The following is a 17,559-nucleotide window of genomic DNA, read 5'->3' on the forward strand; positions in this document are numbered from 1 at the left end:
TACTGTAGAGACAAGATCATTAAATATCTTGTTTCAGTATCAGTTATTAAAATAAACATCGCGCAATGATTTAGAGGGCGATTTTTCTATAAAGAAGAAACGCAGGACAATTTCCTCGAGGATCCAAGGTACAACACTTGATCTTGGGCGTCGTAAAACGTCGCGATTTTATCGCACGGTCCAAAGCCTGCTCGCCGACTCGTCTCCACCTCCTCGAGATTTATCATGGCTCTCAGCATTCGGAGGAAGACAATGAGGACGTCTTTTCTTCTGCGCGCGCGCACAAGCGATCGAACGAATCGCTATAAATCGCGAGTCCCTTATCGGCTTCGACCGCGCCGACCGGCGACCTTAACGGCGCCGAAATCTATGGATGCCGGAAAGTTAGACGGGCCCCAGTTTCCAAAGTGATACGACCGCGCGCTCCGAGAGGACAGAGGTTCTACCCTCTCTCTCTCTCTCTCTCTCTCTTTCTCTCTCCGGTTATACGGTATTCTGCCTCCGTTCGCGTTATCCACCTCTATCCACTTTACGTATACGGTGTGCTCCTATGAGCTCGTTATCTCGACGGGGATAACGCGAGGCGCGTCCTGAATCGTCAAGAATCGGAAACGCGTTGTAAACGGTTGTCCCACGATATAACAATTATCGAACGCAAACGAACGGATAAGAAACGACGACTGTTGAAGCGACGCTACGGAACTGTCAGGTGGAAACGCAAGTTGCTTTAAACGTAGATACGTCGACGTTACCTCTTGGCTATCAAAATCGCATCAGTGACGTAACCGTAATTTGATAATAACTTCTCACCTTCTTGTCCCGGCGACTTCCACGACCTTGCACCGGCTCCGGCTCCACCAGAACGGCGTCAGGGTCCAGTAGGAACTACTCGCGCTTCTCGCCCAGCCCTCCTCGGGGAACAAAAGAACCTGTGACAAACAGTGAACCGTCTTTTGAATATCTCGTCGTATGCCACTCGGACATTTTGAATGTATAACGTCGAAAACTCTGCGCCGAGAAAAGAAGAACTAAAACGTAACCAGCAATCTCATTTGAGAGATATCAATTTATCGAATTGTATCACGCAATTCATCGATGCATTGTATCGTAATTACTGAAGACGCTGTAATTAAACTATTGTAATTACAGCGTCTTCATCGACGAAACATATCGCATTAATTGTATGAGTTGCTTCGTTAATTTTATTCATGATCGAACGTATTTTGTTCTATTAAGCGGCTCTTTCTTCTCAGGATAATAGAACGCGGAACGTCGATAGTAAGCTCGCAGGAGAGCGCTATAGCGTTCTCAAATAAAGTAGACGGGATTGGGGGGAAAAGGCTTCGTCGGGGCTTCTTCGCGGCGTCTTCGACGAGTTCGAGGTTTCCCCTGGAAGATTTGTGGGAGCGAGTTCGCCTTCCAGTCGAACGTATCCTCCGCGAGAGAAAAAAAAAAGACTCTCGACCTTCTATCTCGCGCGCGTCCCACCCCGGTGATCCGGTTTCCGCTCTTCGGCTTCCTCGAACCTCGACTATGTGACCGAAATATTGAAACCGCACACCGAACGCCATTTCTTCTCTTACGCACGCGACGAAGAAAGAGAGAGAGAGAGGGAGAGAGGAACCACCGTGTCTTCTTCTCCTCCTTCCGTGGATCCCTCGCGCGCGACGCAAGCATCCGTCATCCCGAGGATTTTCTATACCGAGCGTGGATAAATCGCTCTTTAATCGGTACACATATCTCACGTAACATTGTTATTCTCCTCTCGCTCGACAGTTCGGCAGAAAGCGGGTGAGTTGCGCGAAACTTGGCTGGTCTAGATTTACATCGATCCGATTGTCAATTTTCATCGTCGGGTTGTAAAAGTTGTGAAACCATCTTGAAAATATCCATCACCATTATATCATACACGTCTTCTATCATGTTTAATAACCATCGTTTCTCTAAAAGCTCTTACATGAAAAATTGATAAAATAATTAACGTTATCTTTGAAGCTGTTCGAGATTCCGGCAGAAATCCAACTGAATCACGTACCGAGGCAAATATTTCACTTTATCAACACAAATTATTTCGCTTCTCATTACTCGGCATCTGCAAAGCTCCCTTGGCAACAGTTTTGCTGGCACCCAAGATATTCCGCGATAACCGTGCATTTCCGTCGAAATTACGATACGTCGTAAATTGCCATCTGTCAGCAAGAATGCGCGCCTTCTTCCCTCGAGCCACGAGAGTGAGGGTAGCGAGACGCGAGTAGAGGAATACGCGGCGAGGTCGAAAAGACGAAGGGCTGGAAGAGCTGTTCTCGACGACCGGCTCCTTCCCTTTCCTCTCTCTTTTTCGGGTTACCGCGAGATAGCTCGTTGCCAAAATTTCTTGATTCGCCGTTCCGGACCAGCGGAACAGTCGACGGGGACAATTTCTATGTGTGTGTGTGTGTGTGTGTGTGTGTAAGAGAGAGGGCGAAAGGGCAGGGAAGGAGAGGAAAGCGCGATTTTATCGGATCTCGTGGAATTGCATTCCAGCCACGTAAACGGGAATATCGAGATTCAGATGAACCTCCACCGCGCCCCACCATCCTTCGTCCCGATACGAGTCGAGAGTGGTGCAACAAATTCACGATTAACGTTCGCGCGCGTTCCCTGCTCTTCTCTTTTTATTTTCATCCTCGTTTCCAATAGTAGCCAAATCGACGCGCGATAATCTAACGATCCTCGAGACTATATTAGATTTTGATCGCCGAATGCGCCAATCTATGGACCACGCTACGCAAAACGGAATACTCGATTTTGCAAGTATTAATTTTTATTACGTTGCAGAAATTATTTTATATATATATATTTTTTACGTATTAACGCCGTCGATTTAATTTAGACAAATAATATAATGCATTATATGATGGGTTTCAATGGATTAAAACGTTGAGGCTTTTGTTTTATCCAACTACATACAATACATAACACGTTTCCTGAATCGACGAAACCGTGTACTTTCTACGTGTATAAATGCCAACTTGAGAGCACACGTGAAAGTATATTTCTACTTTTAGTTTAGCAGAAATAAATGATAATGTGTGCGCAATATGTCCTCCGCTTCTGGACTTTAATGTATTAAAAATTCAAAGTTCCATATTACCTGTGTGTGAGTTGGCTTCGTTTCCTAAAGTTTTTCTGCTAGTTAATTTTTCCAACTTCTACATAACGTTGCCCGTACATAACGATCACATGGCGAAGCTGAACGCAACGTGGAAAATCTACCCCGCGGCCATAAAGTATGTATAAAGCTGGAAACTGCAATTCGCGATAGACTGGCGCAATTATTTGCTTGCTCGCCGATCAAACTCGCATGATTACGTTCGCAGTGTCGGTTCCACTATTCTCTTTCTCTTTCTCTTCCTCTCGATTTGGTACCGCAGCGATCAATCGAACGTGCTTCGCGGCCGAGTTTACTGGTCTTTAATAATGTTTCGCGAATCATCGAATCGCATTAGTCGAGCGGAGTAGCGAGATCCGCTTTCGTATTTATTCAGCAAAATTTATGTTATACAATATTTTACGCTACGGTGTGTTATAACGCGTGACAGGTATTATATCATAGTGATTATCTTTGCCCCGACCGTTATGATGCAGACTTTAATATACCATATGGCCTTCTGTATAAAATTTTACTATTTTATATGATTAATTAATTCTGTCTGGATATAATTATTCATTTTCATTATAATTTTCTCTCTCTTTCTCTCTCTATTTATCGTTATTATTAAAATGCAAATAAAGGCAGTTTACGTATTAAATATGCTTCGACCTTGACTGAATTCATTTTCAAAGTAAACGGCTTATAATTCATGTAGAAGAGATTTTTTAATGTAGTCAGATAATTGAAAGCTTCAGAGACAACGAAAAATTCAAGATCAATGCTCTACATGGAGCAATTTTTCTTAAAATTTATCCTGAAAATCATGTAATCGTGGGACAACATGACACTTTGAAGAACTTTGACTTTCACATTTTACTAGTCAAATATACAGAGGAAAGTCCCCTATTATGAGATAGGATCTTAAGACGAGATAGCGGGGTTTCTGTTAAAGTAACAGGCGTCATCAGTTGATTCCACCATGAATTTATTGCCTTTGCAGTGAAATCTGTTGAGTGGAAAATTCATCGCTGGATCGTGTAATCGTTGCGAAAAAAGATTTGTGATTAAATTTGCTGCTATCTCGTATTAAAATCCTATATCTTCAGAAAGGATTTCTGTTACTGAGATCAAAAATATTCTTCACGCATTTATATTTCTCACAACCTCATTTAGTATAAAAATAAGACAATATTAAAATAAAATCAATAACTCTTATTCTCCTCTATCGATTCCTCCATCTTACAACGCACGAAGTTAGCACCACGATAAAAGACGATACATACTATCATTTTATTCTAAATTTTAGAATTTTTCATTAAAGATTAAAATATTCCTTTATCTACAATAAATATGATTGACGCTATATCGATATAGCATTGGTTCCGGAAATTTTTTCTGTGGGTGTATCTTATAATAGAGGAGTTTCCATTACTAATTGTATTTGTAATTGCTTGTAAAACGTATGGTAAAATTCCAAAAAACTCTAATGGAAATTCTTCGAAATGTCGCGTTGTACCACGATTACACGATTTTCAGAGAAAATTCTCTCCGTGTGAAATCTTGGATTCCCTCCGAGTCAAATGTATCGAGGTATCAGGCGGAAGCTGATTGAAGCTCGACCCGGCTTTAGTTTTAACCAAGAATATCTCGAGGTAGCAATTACTTGTATATTGCGTCGGGAAATACTGAGTCGAGTCGGTGACGCGTCAATATCCGCTTTTTTTGCTGCTTTTAATAAGCAAGGATCACGCACGAATCTCGCAATTTCCGCTTTCGATTCAAGCTCGTGCGCGGGTGGATCGTAAGGACGAAGTCCGGGTAAAGTAAAATAAAGGCAAACGACTGTGCACATGCGCGCGCGCGTGAGAAGTGGAGCAAAAAGAAGCGACCGCGGCAGCTAAGGGCTGTGAGTAAGGGTGGAATACAAACAGCCGAAGGGATGAAGGACGGAATTTCTCGGCCAAAGTTCTCGCGCTCTCTTTCCTCTCTCGTCTATTTTTCTTTCCCAACCCCTTTTTTTCCGTCTTGTTCCCGTAATTTTCGCCCGTATATTTTGTAGTTCCAGGGCGACGCATATCTGGCTGCTTATTGTTTATTAAGACGTTAAGACATTTCCTTTTCTTTTTGCGCGAGTAAATAAATCCGCGAACTAATAAACGAAATTTAATAGAGACGCCACTAAAAGCTTTAACACGACAACTAAGATATTTTTGAAGCCGAGTCCATTAATACGAATTTACGGGATAATAGTGACATTTTGTGTGCACTGGGTGTCGCGATTACGGCAACACGTTAACCGCAATTGCAGTCGTCCTTTCTCCGCTGCGGAAGAACAATCGAACAAATTGAACCAATTCTCGCGGATCGGAAACGATCAGAAAGCGGTCGCGGGCTTGTGTAATGGCTGCCCTTTCCTGTCGAACATGCAAATTTATCGGCGTTCAAACACCGAAACGCCCGGAGGCGGACAATTTGTCCATTAACGATTCCAATTGCCCGTCTATAGTTATGGTGTTCCTTTTTTGCGGAGGAACCTTTTTCCTGTCCTATTTATGTTGCGTGACGGTCGCCTTTAACGCGCAGAATAATAAGAGGAATAAATTCGTAATCAAGAACGGAATCGGTTATCTTAGTCGTGAAATTTCGAGATAAAACAAACCAACCTGCCATGTTTCATTTATCTATTCGTACTCGGATCCTGGATATTAAAATTCTTTCGCGCAAAGCGTCGCAATTCCCCCGCAATTAATGCTGCCGCAATTAAAGCTTGGGCCAAATTAAGCTTTGCGAATTTAATTCTCTTGGCTCCAAGATTAATTTCGAGTCATTGAAAAAGTAGGTTGGACCGCTGGTTGCACCCGTGAAATTATTCCTTTTTCGCACAGGGTCTCGCGGTCGCGCGCCGCGATCGTCGCGTTTACGCGCTGCGGTAACGAGAAGCGGAGCAACCGTATAGTCGTTGACAAACGCGCCCGATATTATGCGCGTAAGGATCACTGCGACTCGCATTTATATCGGTCTGAGTGCCGTTGATTGAATAAGTGGATCTCACGCGCCGTCGTCGTCACGACTTCCTTCCTCCGCAGCTCGCGGCTCTTCTCTCTTTCTCTTCGGTAATTTACTATATCTCAAATGACACGGAGCGGCCGGAATTCTGCAACGGTTCCCTCCTCAGTCGCGCCATCATTTATTTCCGTGTTCCACTTCCGTGTGTCACGAAGCATGCTTAATTATCGTCAGAAACGACGTTAACGCTCCTCGTAATTTTACGCGATCGAATTTCCGCGCGTTTTACACAAACGGCCCAGAAGAAGTTGACTGAGAACACGAATGTGAACGGACAATTGTAGAACACTTGACGTAATTAGATCGCGTTTGGAGTCCCATTGTCAAACAAACGCGTCTCATTAACGACGAAATCGGACAGGTGTGAAAAGAGAACAATTAATTGACAATAATTTTTCTCAATACAATTGAGCACTAAATTCAAGCTGTATCTTAACAGAGTGAAAGACAAAAGGAAATAATGCTAAAATATTGTGCACCGCATCAAATATGATACGGTGAGTGAATCGGAAGTATATCGGGATCAAAATAAATAATGCGTGTACGGCGAGTTAATCACGTTTGATGGTGATTTTAAATCAATAACGATTTCAAATTAAAATTTTGTTTTTGTCTCGTCCATCCTGAAAATTTATTCCATTTTACTTCCCTCCCACTGCATATAGTTTTTGTTTGGAATACTTTTTACGTGCTATATTAATTTATTAAAATATTCATCGTGCATTACTCCGTTATTGATGCCGTGTTTTCTCGGGCGGCGTGTTTGCGAAACAACCGGCCGGCTTGAGCAACAAAAGCCAAGCAGCCCCGTTATTGATACTAGATATTGCCGACGCGATATCCATTATTGGTAGCAGATATTGTCGACCTAATATCAATTTGTGCTAGGGTTGTCAAGTGTCAAAGGTATCGCGCGAATGCAGCTACGGCAGCTTTATCGCGCACGGCTCGCTGCCGTCGTATCGTGGCTCACCTTAATTTCGGAAAATCCGGTTCGGACGCACAAGCGGCGGCGCAACCGCCGAAGCGTGGTTGCAGTTTCGCAAGCGAGGCGAGGGTATCGCCATCGGTGAACGATAGCCTGCGTTTCGCCATTCGTGCGACCGTGTTGGTCGCACGTTGCGCATAGGGGATGCCGGTTTACCCGATAATCCGGTAGTTCGGTCCATTGCCCTGCCATAATCCCGTCCCGCCCCTGCCACGCCGGACGCGCAGCGTCCCTTCGTTCGCGACAATAGCTCTACAAGCATTTCTTTGCACCGGTGTCTCTCGGAGCGAGGTGACCGCGATCGATTTCGGTCTATGAACAATTTGAAATGCAATTATCACGACTGCGGGAAAAACACTTGCGCATCGAAACCCGTGAAAAATTATACGATTAATCCTAAACGTTAATAACGCACGGTTGCTCGATACGATGGATGTTTTAATTATTACCGTGAACGAAACTTGATTAAATTTCTAGCCTCCGTTAATATCACTGATCATTGAGCAGCCGAGTATAATGCGATAACATGCAGGCGAGAAGTTTTCGCCGATTGTACGTTTCGTAGTTATCGAGGGAACGAGCGCGCATAGTGATCGCGAATCCAATCCCGGGTTAATGGACTGCGGACGTAAAATCGATAGACTGACGATAAACGTCATTGTCCTTCGAGGAGCGATTCGACGGGATGGCATCGTTGTTCGACGTATCGTGATGCAACGCGCCGCTGATTCGGTCCATCTGCTTGTCAGAATGAAGTATCGGACAGCTTTCTCCGTGACCGGGCGAATTGCGCCGGCACCTAAATTCCGCCTGGGATTAGCTGATTGCGAATTGCGATCGTGGGACGTGCGCCGCTGCTGCATCGTACATCTGCATCAAGTCGCGCGGGCAACTCGAGCCTGATGATTAATCCGGTAATCCGTCAGGAGAAATCGGTCACACGCGAAGATGTACATTTACGATTTTTCTTTATGGTGGTATAAAGAGGGTTTTCTAGGCTACACATTGCACCGTATATGTGTGCATTGAATTTTCTTTCGTCTGCGTCGCGGTAGGTACGCAATAAGTTTGCGATGTTTTATGGCTTTATTTCTTTACTTTAAGGGGTCGTTCCACTTTAACGGCACAAAAACTATGCTCATCTTAAACAATTTTTTCACAGTAAATACACCATACAATGAAATAAATGTTTTTGGGTTTTATTAGGGCACTCTTAAATTTTTGTCATAGTTTAAACAATTTTTTTAATTAAGCGTTTTCTACGCCACTCGAATGGCGTGTCGAAAAAGATGCGAGTCCGCCACGTTGATGACTTTTATCATTCAGGCTTACCCGATACAAAAAATCAAAAAGATTCTTAATCTACATGAGTGTCGCTATGTCCCGAACCTCAATTAAGAATTTTTATTGAGAAATAACAAAATGGTGCCAGTTTGAAGAAAAGGTTTTAACAAGTACCTTTCAAAACTTTTTCAAACTGGCACCATTTTGTTATTTTCCAATAGAAATTTTTAATTGAGGTTCGGGACATAGCGACACTCGTATTGTGTAAGAATCTTTTCGATCTTTTGTTTCGGGCCTGAATGATAAAAGTCATCAACACAGCGGACTTGCATCTTTTTTGACACGCCATTCGAACGGTGTAGAAATCTCGAGGTGTAATTTCATTTCGCAACATTATGAGGTATCGCGTGCAGAGAGCTTTTATATTTTCTGCTCAATTCCTCGATGGTTCATTTATTTAGTTATTTACCTCTTCGTGTTTGTGTTTTCTTTCTAATAATCAGAGGGGGAAGGTATATTTCGATACTGAAGCTTTATGATAATTCCTCGGTGATTCGAGTGAATTGTTTAATTCACAATGGAGAATAGTGTATATTTTGCGAATAACATGTAGCTTTTGCATCGAGTCCCATTAATTAGGAGGCACGATTAACGTATTAACGTGATTACTCGGCTCGTTACGCCGCCATATACGCATCGCCGTTCACGTCGCCAAATTTGTTCAACCTATTTCCGCGTTCTCGTCGAAACTCAGCGACGTGTATTAGCGAGTTATTACATATGCCGTACGCACGATATCATTTATTCATTTCAGTTATTATAGAACCACTCAGCACCATTATCGGCAATGCCCAGGGCGGCTCGGGTTACCTCATTTGCATTTTTGTACCTACGTGTCACTAAATATTCAGGGAATTGCCATTATAATATGTAAAAGTGGATTCGAAAAGCCATTGAACTTGGGTGAAAATGTTATTTTGCTCGATGGCACATTTTTGCTTAATCGCTAAACAGATGTACGTTTCGAAAAGCCATTGAACTTGGGTGAAAATGCTATTTTTGCTCAATGTCACATTTTTGCTTAATCGCTAAACAGACGTACGTTTCGCGGGACCAAGTCGGATTAAGGCTGCTTTTATTTTAAAATCTTAAAACTTTAACATAGAAACGTGAAATAGTCCGGGGATGGATTAAAGCATACGTCTTTTAAAAATAGATCGCTATGCTTGTGCAGCGTTACAATGTTCCGTAATTAATAGCAGAAGAAACGAAGCTGTAGAGCTGTATGTTTCGGATTAAGCTACGAAGGATTAACGGATTGTGCGAAAGCGAACCACGGAGAATCCTCGGCGTCCCTAGAACCTTCACGGGAGCGCGGTCGACGATCTCGAAACGCGAATGAGGATGCCGGGGGACCGGTGAAACCTCGCCTCGATATATCGTCCGGACAATGTCCAAGCATCCGTAGGACACCCGATATCGCACTTGCCGTGATTCGCCCGCCTCGTAATTCGAGGCGGACGGTATTTCCCTCCTAGACATTACAAACGCCCGCTATGCTTATGAGATGTTTATCGATTAGAAGCGCGCACGTCGACGAGTCATAAAAATTTTCTCGTCACACTAATACACGGTGTGAGAATTTCCTTTTAAAATTTATCCTGAAAATCGTGTAATTGTGGAACAACTCGGCATTTCGAAGAATTTCATTAGAGCTTCTTGAAATTTTACCATACATTTTATTAACAATTATAATATTAACTACAACGAAAATCCTCAAGCGCATTAATCGCTTGCAAAAGTCGGAATTGTCGTCAATCTGGCACATGATAACGTTTGTGGGATTCTTTGATATCAATTTCGATTAGTCGCACTTGTCGATATTATGCAGAGCCGACCGTCGCGAAACGACCGAGAATAAGAGATCCATTTGTCGAGGGACGCTTGCCTCCGGAGAGAGTGATAATCCGCAAGATAATCTAGCGAGAAAGAGAGCGAGGGAGACAAACGCTATGCAGCCATGATTGCCAATGTCGTGTCGAGTTTGTAGTTCGCGATGTGTGTCGGTAGTTGGAATTACCGGTGTCTGCAAGCGTGTCGCGGTAGACATGCGAAGATCGTCGCGTCACTTAGCGAGATCATGCGACGACGACTCTGGCAAGTTTCGCCGGGGACGACGTGCTGGGCCGGCGACGAACGCCGTCGAATGCATGCAAATAACGTTGTTGCACCCCTCGACAAAGGAGAATATGATATTCCGCCTGTACCAGCTAAGCTTCGACCGAGCACCTGTACCGAGCTTTCTCGGGACACGCACGTACATTGTAATTCGAGTTTGGCCAAGGAATTAGCCCAAGTGCGAAGCAACAATAGAAACTTTGGTATACCACGCGCGAGTTCATGTATACAGCATAGATGTCGATATATAGAGCATATCTGGGAATATGGGCGACCTAAGATCGCACCGAAAGTACACAAGTCAATAAGGCGTGCGTTGCACTAGCTTGGTACTTGTAAATATCTAGAATTAAATCGACAAGTATTAGATTTTTAAACAAATCTCTAGCAAAGATAGATATCCCTTGGGATATTAGTGTCTAAACGATTTTAATTTTTTAATTTATTGCGAAAAATTTACCTCAGCCAGGGTTTGAACCTGGACTTCCCTCTCACCAATTCGACCACCGAGGCATGTGGCAATATTCATCGCAATAAACAGTCTAAAGTTATTTCACGAAAGTGTCATGTCGTGACTAGATTCGACATAGAACTGCGCGCCATTAATATTTTTATTTAAGCTGGGAATAAAAGTAAAACGTCTTATTAATTACATAGATACAAAAACAAGCGGCTCTAAATGATCGATTGCTGTCGATCGGCGATAAGAAGTTAATTGTAAATGAAGAAATGTATAAATAAGATAATAGATCGGCATGAAAAGGGCTTCTTGCAAGGGACAGCAGTCACGTTTTCGTGTTTCTTATGACGGTCCCAGAGCGGATTACGCCGTTTCGGTGTTATCCTGCGCGCTCTTCGGGGTTTTATCGGTCGCCTCGTTTTGCTCTTTCTCGCGTGCGGGCTGGTGACTCGCGCCTCGAAGACAAAGTGTCGAGAGAATTTTCCGGGTTAGCCTCGTTCCGGAAAAAGAGCAGCGAAACGACACGGTGCGGGCGAACGACGCGCGGTACCGGCCGATAAATATATATCAGGATTAAACCCGGCCTCTCTTTTCCCCGCAGAAATACCAGAAATCGCACCATGTCGATCTAGACCTCGTTTCTCTCGCCCGCTTTGAACGAACATCTATGTAATTAGATAGCAGGATTTTGTCCGGAGCTTTACCCTCTCGGAGGACGAAATATCAATTTTTACCAAGTATCACGACACGTTTATTTCGATTAAGTTGAAAGCATAATTGTATAACACAATGACGCATGTGAATCTTAAAGGGTCATTCCACTTTAACGGCCCAAAAACTATATGCCTTTAACAATTTTTTTCACAGAAAATACACCGTACAATGAAATGAATCTTTTCGGGATTTATTAGGGCACTCTTAAATAACACAAAACAATTTTGTCATAATAAAAAAAATTTTTTAATTAAGCGTTTTCTACACCATTTTTGTTATTTAAGAGTGTCCTAATAAATCCCCCAAAAAACTGATTTCATTGTATGGTGTATTTACTGTGAAAAAAATTGTTAAAGATCAGCATAGTTTTTGGGCTGTTAAAGTGGAATGACCCCTTAAATCTTTTAGAAGTGAAGGAGTCGTTTTTAATACAACCTAAGAATTTTAAAAAAAAGTGGGGCGTCAAGCACGCGGTCTGCCAGTGAATCGCTAATCTCAAATTGACTTCTCGGCGATAGTTTACCGGAATGACAAGCGAAACGTAGTCCGCATCTTATGCTTTATCCGCTTTTCGAATCAGCCTCCCTCGATTTAATGCACTCTCTGAACTATAGACCCCTGCAAGTTACTTTCGTCAGCAATTCTCTCCCCCCCCCTCCTCCCCTTTACCTCTTTTCCCCCCTCTCTCATGGAGAGTGGCTTCCTGACAGAAATCCAAAGATATCCACGGCATCGATTTCAATCAATCCCGTTGCCGCCACCTCGCCTCGTCTCTCTTCTCCTTTTCCAGTCTTCTCGCGAAGTTTCCCATTTACGTCTTGAGAAATTGCTGTTTCCCAGACGTTCATTTGCACTGGGCGAATTTGCCCTCTCGCTGGTACTTATCACGGATACGGCTGACATACCGTTAATGCTAAGGAATCGACAATAGTGTTCCTTTAATGAAACACTTTGTAGAGATCTTTGTTGATTAGAGCGCGCCGATGTCAATGCGGATCCTTGCTGTTTCAGATTTGTTCGTTCGTAACATTCATTCGTGTTACTTTCGCATGTAAAATCGTTGTTTCGCATTAAAAGTCACTTTATCGAACGTTCTCCCAATATCCAGCGTCATATTATGCGATCCAAATGATACTTTAATGCATCATGTATTGCGTATTTACTGCATATTTATAAACAGCATATATTATGTCGTATATACTTTTTATGCACCGCGATATGTCATATGTATAACAAACTGCAGTGTATGTATTTTTAAGCCCGAGAATAATTGGCGAGTGAAGTAATAAGAGCAATTCCCTGAAAGCAAAAATAATGCTCTTCAGGGGTTTTTTTCCCCCCTCGTTGCTGTTGCAACGCAATTTTTCTGCGAAAGCAGCAAAACACGTCCTGTTAATCGAAAAAGCACATCACGGAACAATTAAGCGCGGCGCGCAGTGCACCTACTACACCCAGTTGTTATCCATGAAATTCGTACTTCGCTCGGTTGAGTTTAATGATCTATTAAAACCGTAGCGATCGAGTTTTGCCAGGACTTCCGTCTCGATACGTACTGGTCGCGTCGGACCTCAACCCCCTTGCGTCGGCAAAAGGGGCAAAGAACACATTTGTTTGTTATTTCCTCGGATTCGGTACAAATAAAATTCTGGGGGATGCAAAATCGTCGATCTCATAATTTCGTTAAAGTTCGATCTTTCCGCGAGACGGCAAAAAGTTTTAACGTAAAGATCGACGGTAACACGCTAGATTTTCCGTAGTTTATCTCTTGTTTCTCACGAAGCTTCATAGGATAATAGACATAAATTGTCAGCCTAACTCGCAGGCTGTCATACGACGCCTTCACATGCTCGCTTTCTGCATACGAGGCACACTCGATGGCGCCTCGTAAATTAAAGGGCACAATGGCCGACGTGGAAACGTCGTGGCCCCTCTTCAAACTGGAAACCTGAGGATAAAACGTGAGGATGATCGAGAGGATAGCCAGCGAGAAATTGCGGAAAACAAAGGAAGATAGATCTGCGAGATATTTCTCCACGCGATAAATTGAAAAATATTGTCCGGCGTTAACTCTTCAAGTTCGTTTATTTTCAACATATTCAATATAGTGCAGCATATTTTAATGTTTATAATAACGTATAACACGATAACGTAAACGTAAGATGAAACAATATTAAAAAAAGGTAATATTATACAAATAAGTGTAAATAATAAACATAAATTTAGCGTTAATTAAACTCATTCCTAGTTTTGACGCTATCGTTAATGTAATAAATAATTATCAATGCGTTAGATAGTTGAATAGCTTACCTAATGTTAACGTATGCAACATAACGTTAATGCGATAAAGATCTGCAAGCCTCGCCCATTTGAATCTACGATGCGATGCTCGCGAGAGAAGAGCGGTGGTGGACGCAGAGGTAAGAGGCTTAAACAAGGGAGGCTCGTTAGAAACAAGTGGCGTCGATTAAAAACGCCGACCCCGCTGTGATACATCGGCAAATACGCGAAGGTGCTTTTCTTCAAGCTGCATTTTCCTTCTCCCCTCGCTCTTTGTTTCTCGTATCCTCTTTTACCTCCTTTTTCCGTGTAGCGTTGTGTCCTTTGCCACAGTGCTCAGATTTTAGGTGAAAAGACTCTCTTGCCGCGAAACAATTGTTTACTCTTCGCGAAGCTCATATTCAGGGAAGTCCAAAATAAATGGGAAAAGATTAATAAAATTTAGATTATTAAACCGTGAAGTTTACCGAGGGGTTTATCGGAAAAGAACGCGCGGAAAAATGCGGAATAGTTTTATTAACAAAATTTAATTCCAACGCGGCGAAATATCCTTATCGGCTGGAAATAAGTTTCGCACTTACATGAAACTTCGTTCATAGTTTTTAACATAATTTATTAACCGGGGACACTACACAATTGTGATTTTTATGGTTTCTGAAGCTGTATAAAGAAGCCAACCTACCACGAGCAGCCCGCATACCGCTGGTCTTCCCCGTTGCTCAGTAATATCTCGTAATATCGCACAGCTACTCGCGTGCGGCCAAGTGGAATACACGCGCGGGCGTCTACTTTTCCCCGGCGCGTTTTGCATAATTCGAGTGGAGAAATGGAATCCGCGGCATGCCGGAAAAGCGCGCGGCATATAGAACGTTCTGTTTAAGACTAACGATACGTCAGTCAGAGTCATAATGACGTAATATATAATAATATTTAAAGCGGGCGTACGTTACGCGAGATTGCCTGGCATCTCGTATTTTGCCCCCGGGGGTACAGTAGACCCCGCGCGATAAGCGATTCGCGCTAAAATCCCGTAATATTAGATCTCTGCAGCATTTGACCTGTATTAACCTCGTTCTGCTAAATGTACTAATTTTCTCCCGAGGAGAGAGGATACCGCAGGAGAGAGAACGGGAGATTTCCGGAAAGATATCAGATTTTTCTAATGCGCAGATGTTTCTGAAACCTTGAAAAAGTATTTTCATTGTATATTATTAAAATAATTGAACACGACCGCCGGCCATCGGCGAATTTTTAAAATAATGAAACGGAACCGCGAGCAGGACTGGATACATTTTTCAAACAATGAAATGGAAATTCTCAATAAACAGTCGAACTCGATGGTGAATTTGGCGATCAGGACTTGTTGTAAATAAATGGCGATGCGATTCTTATTTACAAACGCTCGAGACAATTGTTATTATGTCGTCCAGATTTTTCTCCCGATCGTTCGAAGCGAAATAACGAGCTGCAGCGGGCTGTAAACCTTCCGAGACCAGTGACTCCGTTCGCGGTTTCTCGAACGTTACACCGACATAAATTCCGACCTATACCCGCCGGCAGTAAATCCATCCTTGGGGATCGATCAGCGGTGCAATCGCAATAAAACGTTATTGTTGCGTACCGAGAGGACGGATGGGGGACAAACCGCCGCGTCGCCGTTGAAAAACTGCGAACTTGCTCTATTTTACTATTCATTTCTTAAGAGGGATACCAGCGAAATAAACATTTCTCAACGTTGACAGAGCCAAATTCCGCAAAGCTCCGTTCAAGGAGGGGAAGGAAAACGGCGCTTTTTAATTAAAGGTATGGAGGCGCGCTTCCCCACGGCTGTGTACGAAATTATGCGGAATACCGGAGGGACGAGGGGACAAAGGAACTCAATAATTCGATACGAAGAAAAACGCATTCCCCGAGTGCAAGCAATCAGCATGAAAGCTTATTGTCGTTCTCGCTCGCCTGGCCGCGAAGACAATGGCGGATCCCGCGATTACGAGACTTAGGCGGCACATGGTAAATTCACACAAGATCGTATCGTTACGAGCCATTACGTTATTATTACAACGCCGCGCGGTAGTTTGTCCGTATTACCTTAATGGCAGCGCGGCAGTCGTATCTCTTCCTTCTTCGGGGGGCTCTACGTTCCATATGGCGGAACGCGAAAGGGTACCCGGCCGCCTACGCGATGCTATAAGCGCACGAGAGTTACGTCACCGAGTATCGTAACACGCGTTTACACGTGCCGAGGCGCGAGGGTACACAGCACTTTCTCCAATCGGTTAATTTCACTTCGGAAATTATTGCAAGAATCGTCACTTTATTTCAGTTAATTAAAATTACGAATTTCCAATTCATCCGGCAAGGAAAAAGTCTCCAAACTGCTGGATTACATTCTGAAACGAGATTATTCAAAGTCCACGATTTTCCTTTGACGAGAAAGATTATCGCGTAACTTTGATGTCGATATTAAGTACCTTAGTCTGAGCGATATTAAGTATCCTGATAATTAAGCCGCAAATGAAAACTCTATCGGATAGTCCTATCGTTTTTCATTGCTTCCAAATCCCCTGCAAATTTCCCGAGTCGAAATTTTGGTACTATTTTGACACTTTTAAGGATAATTTACACCTACTTAGCGGATCTATACACCTACATAGACTAGTAATAATCTACTTTGATGACATTATATTCTTTTACTTCTCCCTTGAGTCTTTAATTCTAAAAATTTACTTTAGCTCCTACTTAAAAGGACCTACTTTAATGCTAAATTGGCAAAAGTAGAAATTTCTGACATCAGTTTTAAAGTAGAAGTAAATTTTGTGCTTGCAGTTCGACCTCTTTTACTGCTTAGGTCTTATACTATATAATAGAATTGAAGATTCAACATAGGGCCATAATTTCGACTCGTGGAAGCTGGAAAATTGCCGGTTTCCAAATCGATCGAGTAACAAGTCACAGATAGAAAAATCGTTGTTCCCGGCCACCCAGTAGACATCCTGCGCGAAGCATACGTCCCGTCGTGTGAAGATACGAAGATACAGCGGTCGTACAACGCGCTTTTATCTCGCGGCGCACGCGATATCGGGGTGGTCCAGGAGCAGCACGAAACGCTCGCTCCCGCCTGCAAGCGTCTCGGGGGAGGAAACGGCTGCGTGCATCGCGCCCCCGCGCGCGCGGTATGCACCACGTCCTGCGACCTACATCAACAACGGGCGCGAGTACAGCGAGAGCGAGGATACATTATTACTGCCATCGGAAAGCGAAGCTCTCTCCGATGCGATGGTAGTGCGACGGCCGGAGGGTGTTTCAGGGTCGGTTGCCATGGCGATACGCTGGGACCGCTGCCACGGGGGTGCAGCCTGGAATATCCACCCTCCTGCCTCTTTTCCGCGATTCCCTCTTCTCCCTGCTTCCCCCCCCTGACCATCTCTTCCCTCCCTCTCGCCTTCTCTGTCCCCCCCC

General features: G+C 43.4%; 1 protein-coding gene across 1 annotated transcript in view; it reads right to left on the reverse strand.

Annotated features, from left to right (window-relative positions):
- LOC105559585 overlaps nucleotides 1-17,559 on the reverse strand; it is a 46,221-nt gene that overhangs the window by 8,724 nt on the left and 19,938 nt on the right. Inside the window, exon 3 of the mRNA XM_012007994.1 lies at nucleotides 811-929. Coding sequence (XP_011863384.1) covers nucleotides 811-929 — 119 coding nt within the window. The remainder of the gene's footprint in view (nucleotides 1-810; nucleotides 930-17,559) is intronic.

The sequence above is a fragment of the Vollenhovia emeryi genome, unplaced genomic scaffold (genome assembly GCF_000949405.1).
Source record: "Vollenhovia emeryi isolate VEMERY1.0 unplaced genomic scaffold, V.emery_V1.0 DF939263.1, whole genome shotgun sequence".
In the NCBI taxonomy this organism is placed as follows: Eukaryota; Metazoa; Arthropoda; class Insecta; order Hymenoptera; family Formicidae; genus Vollenhovia; species Vollenhovia emeryi.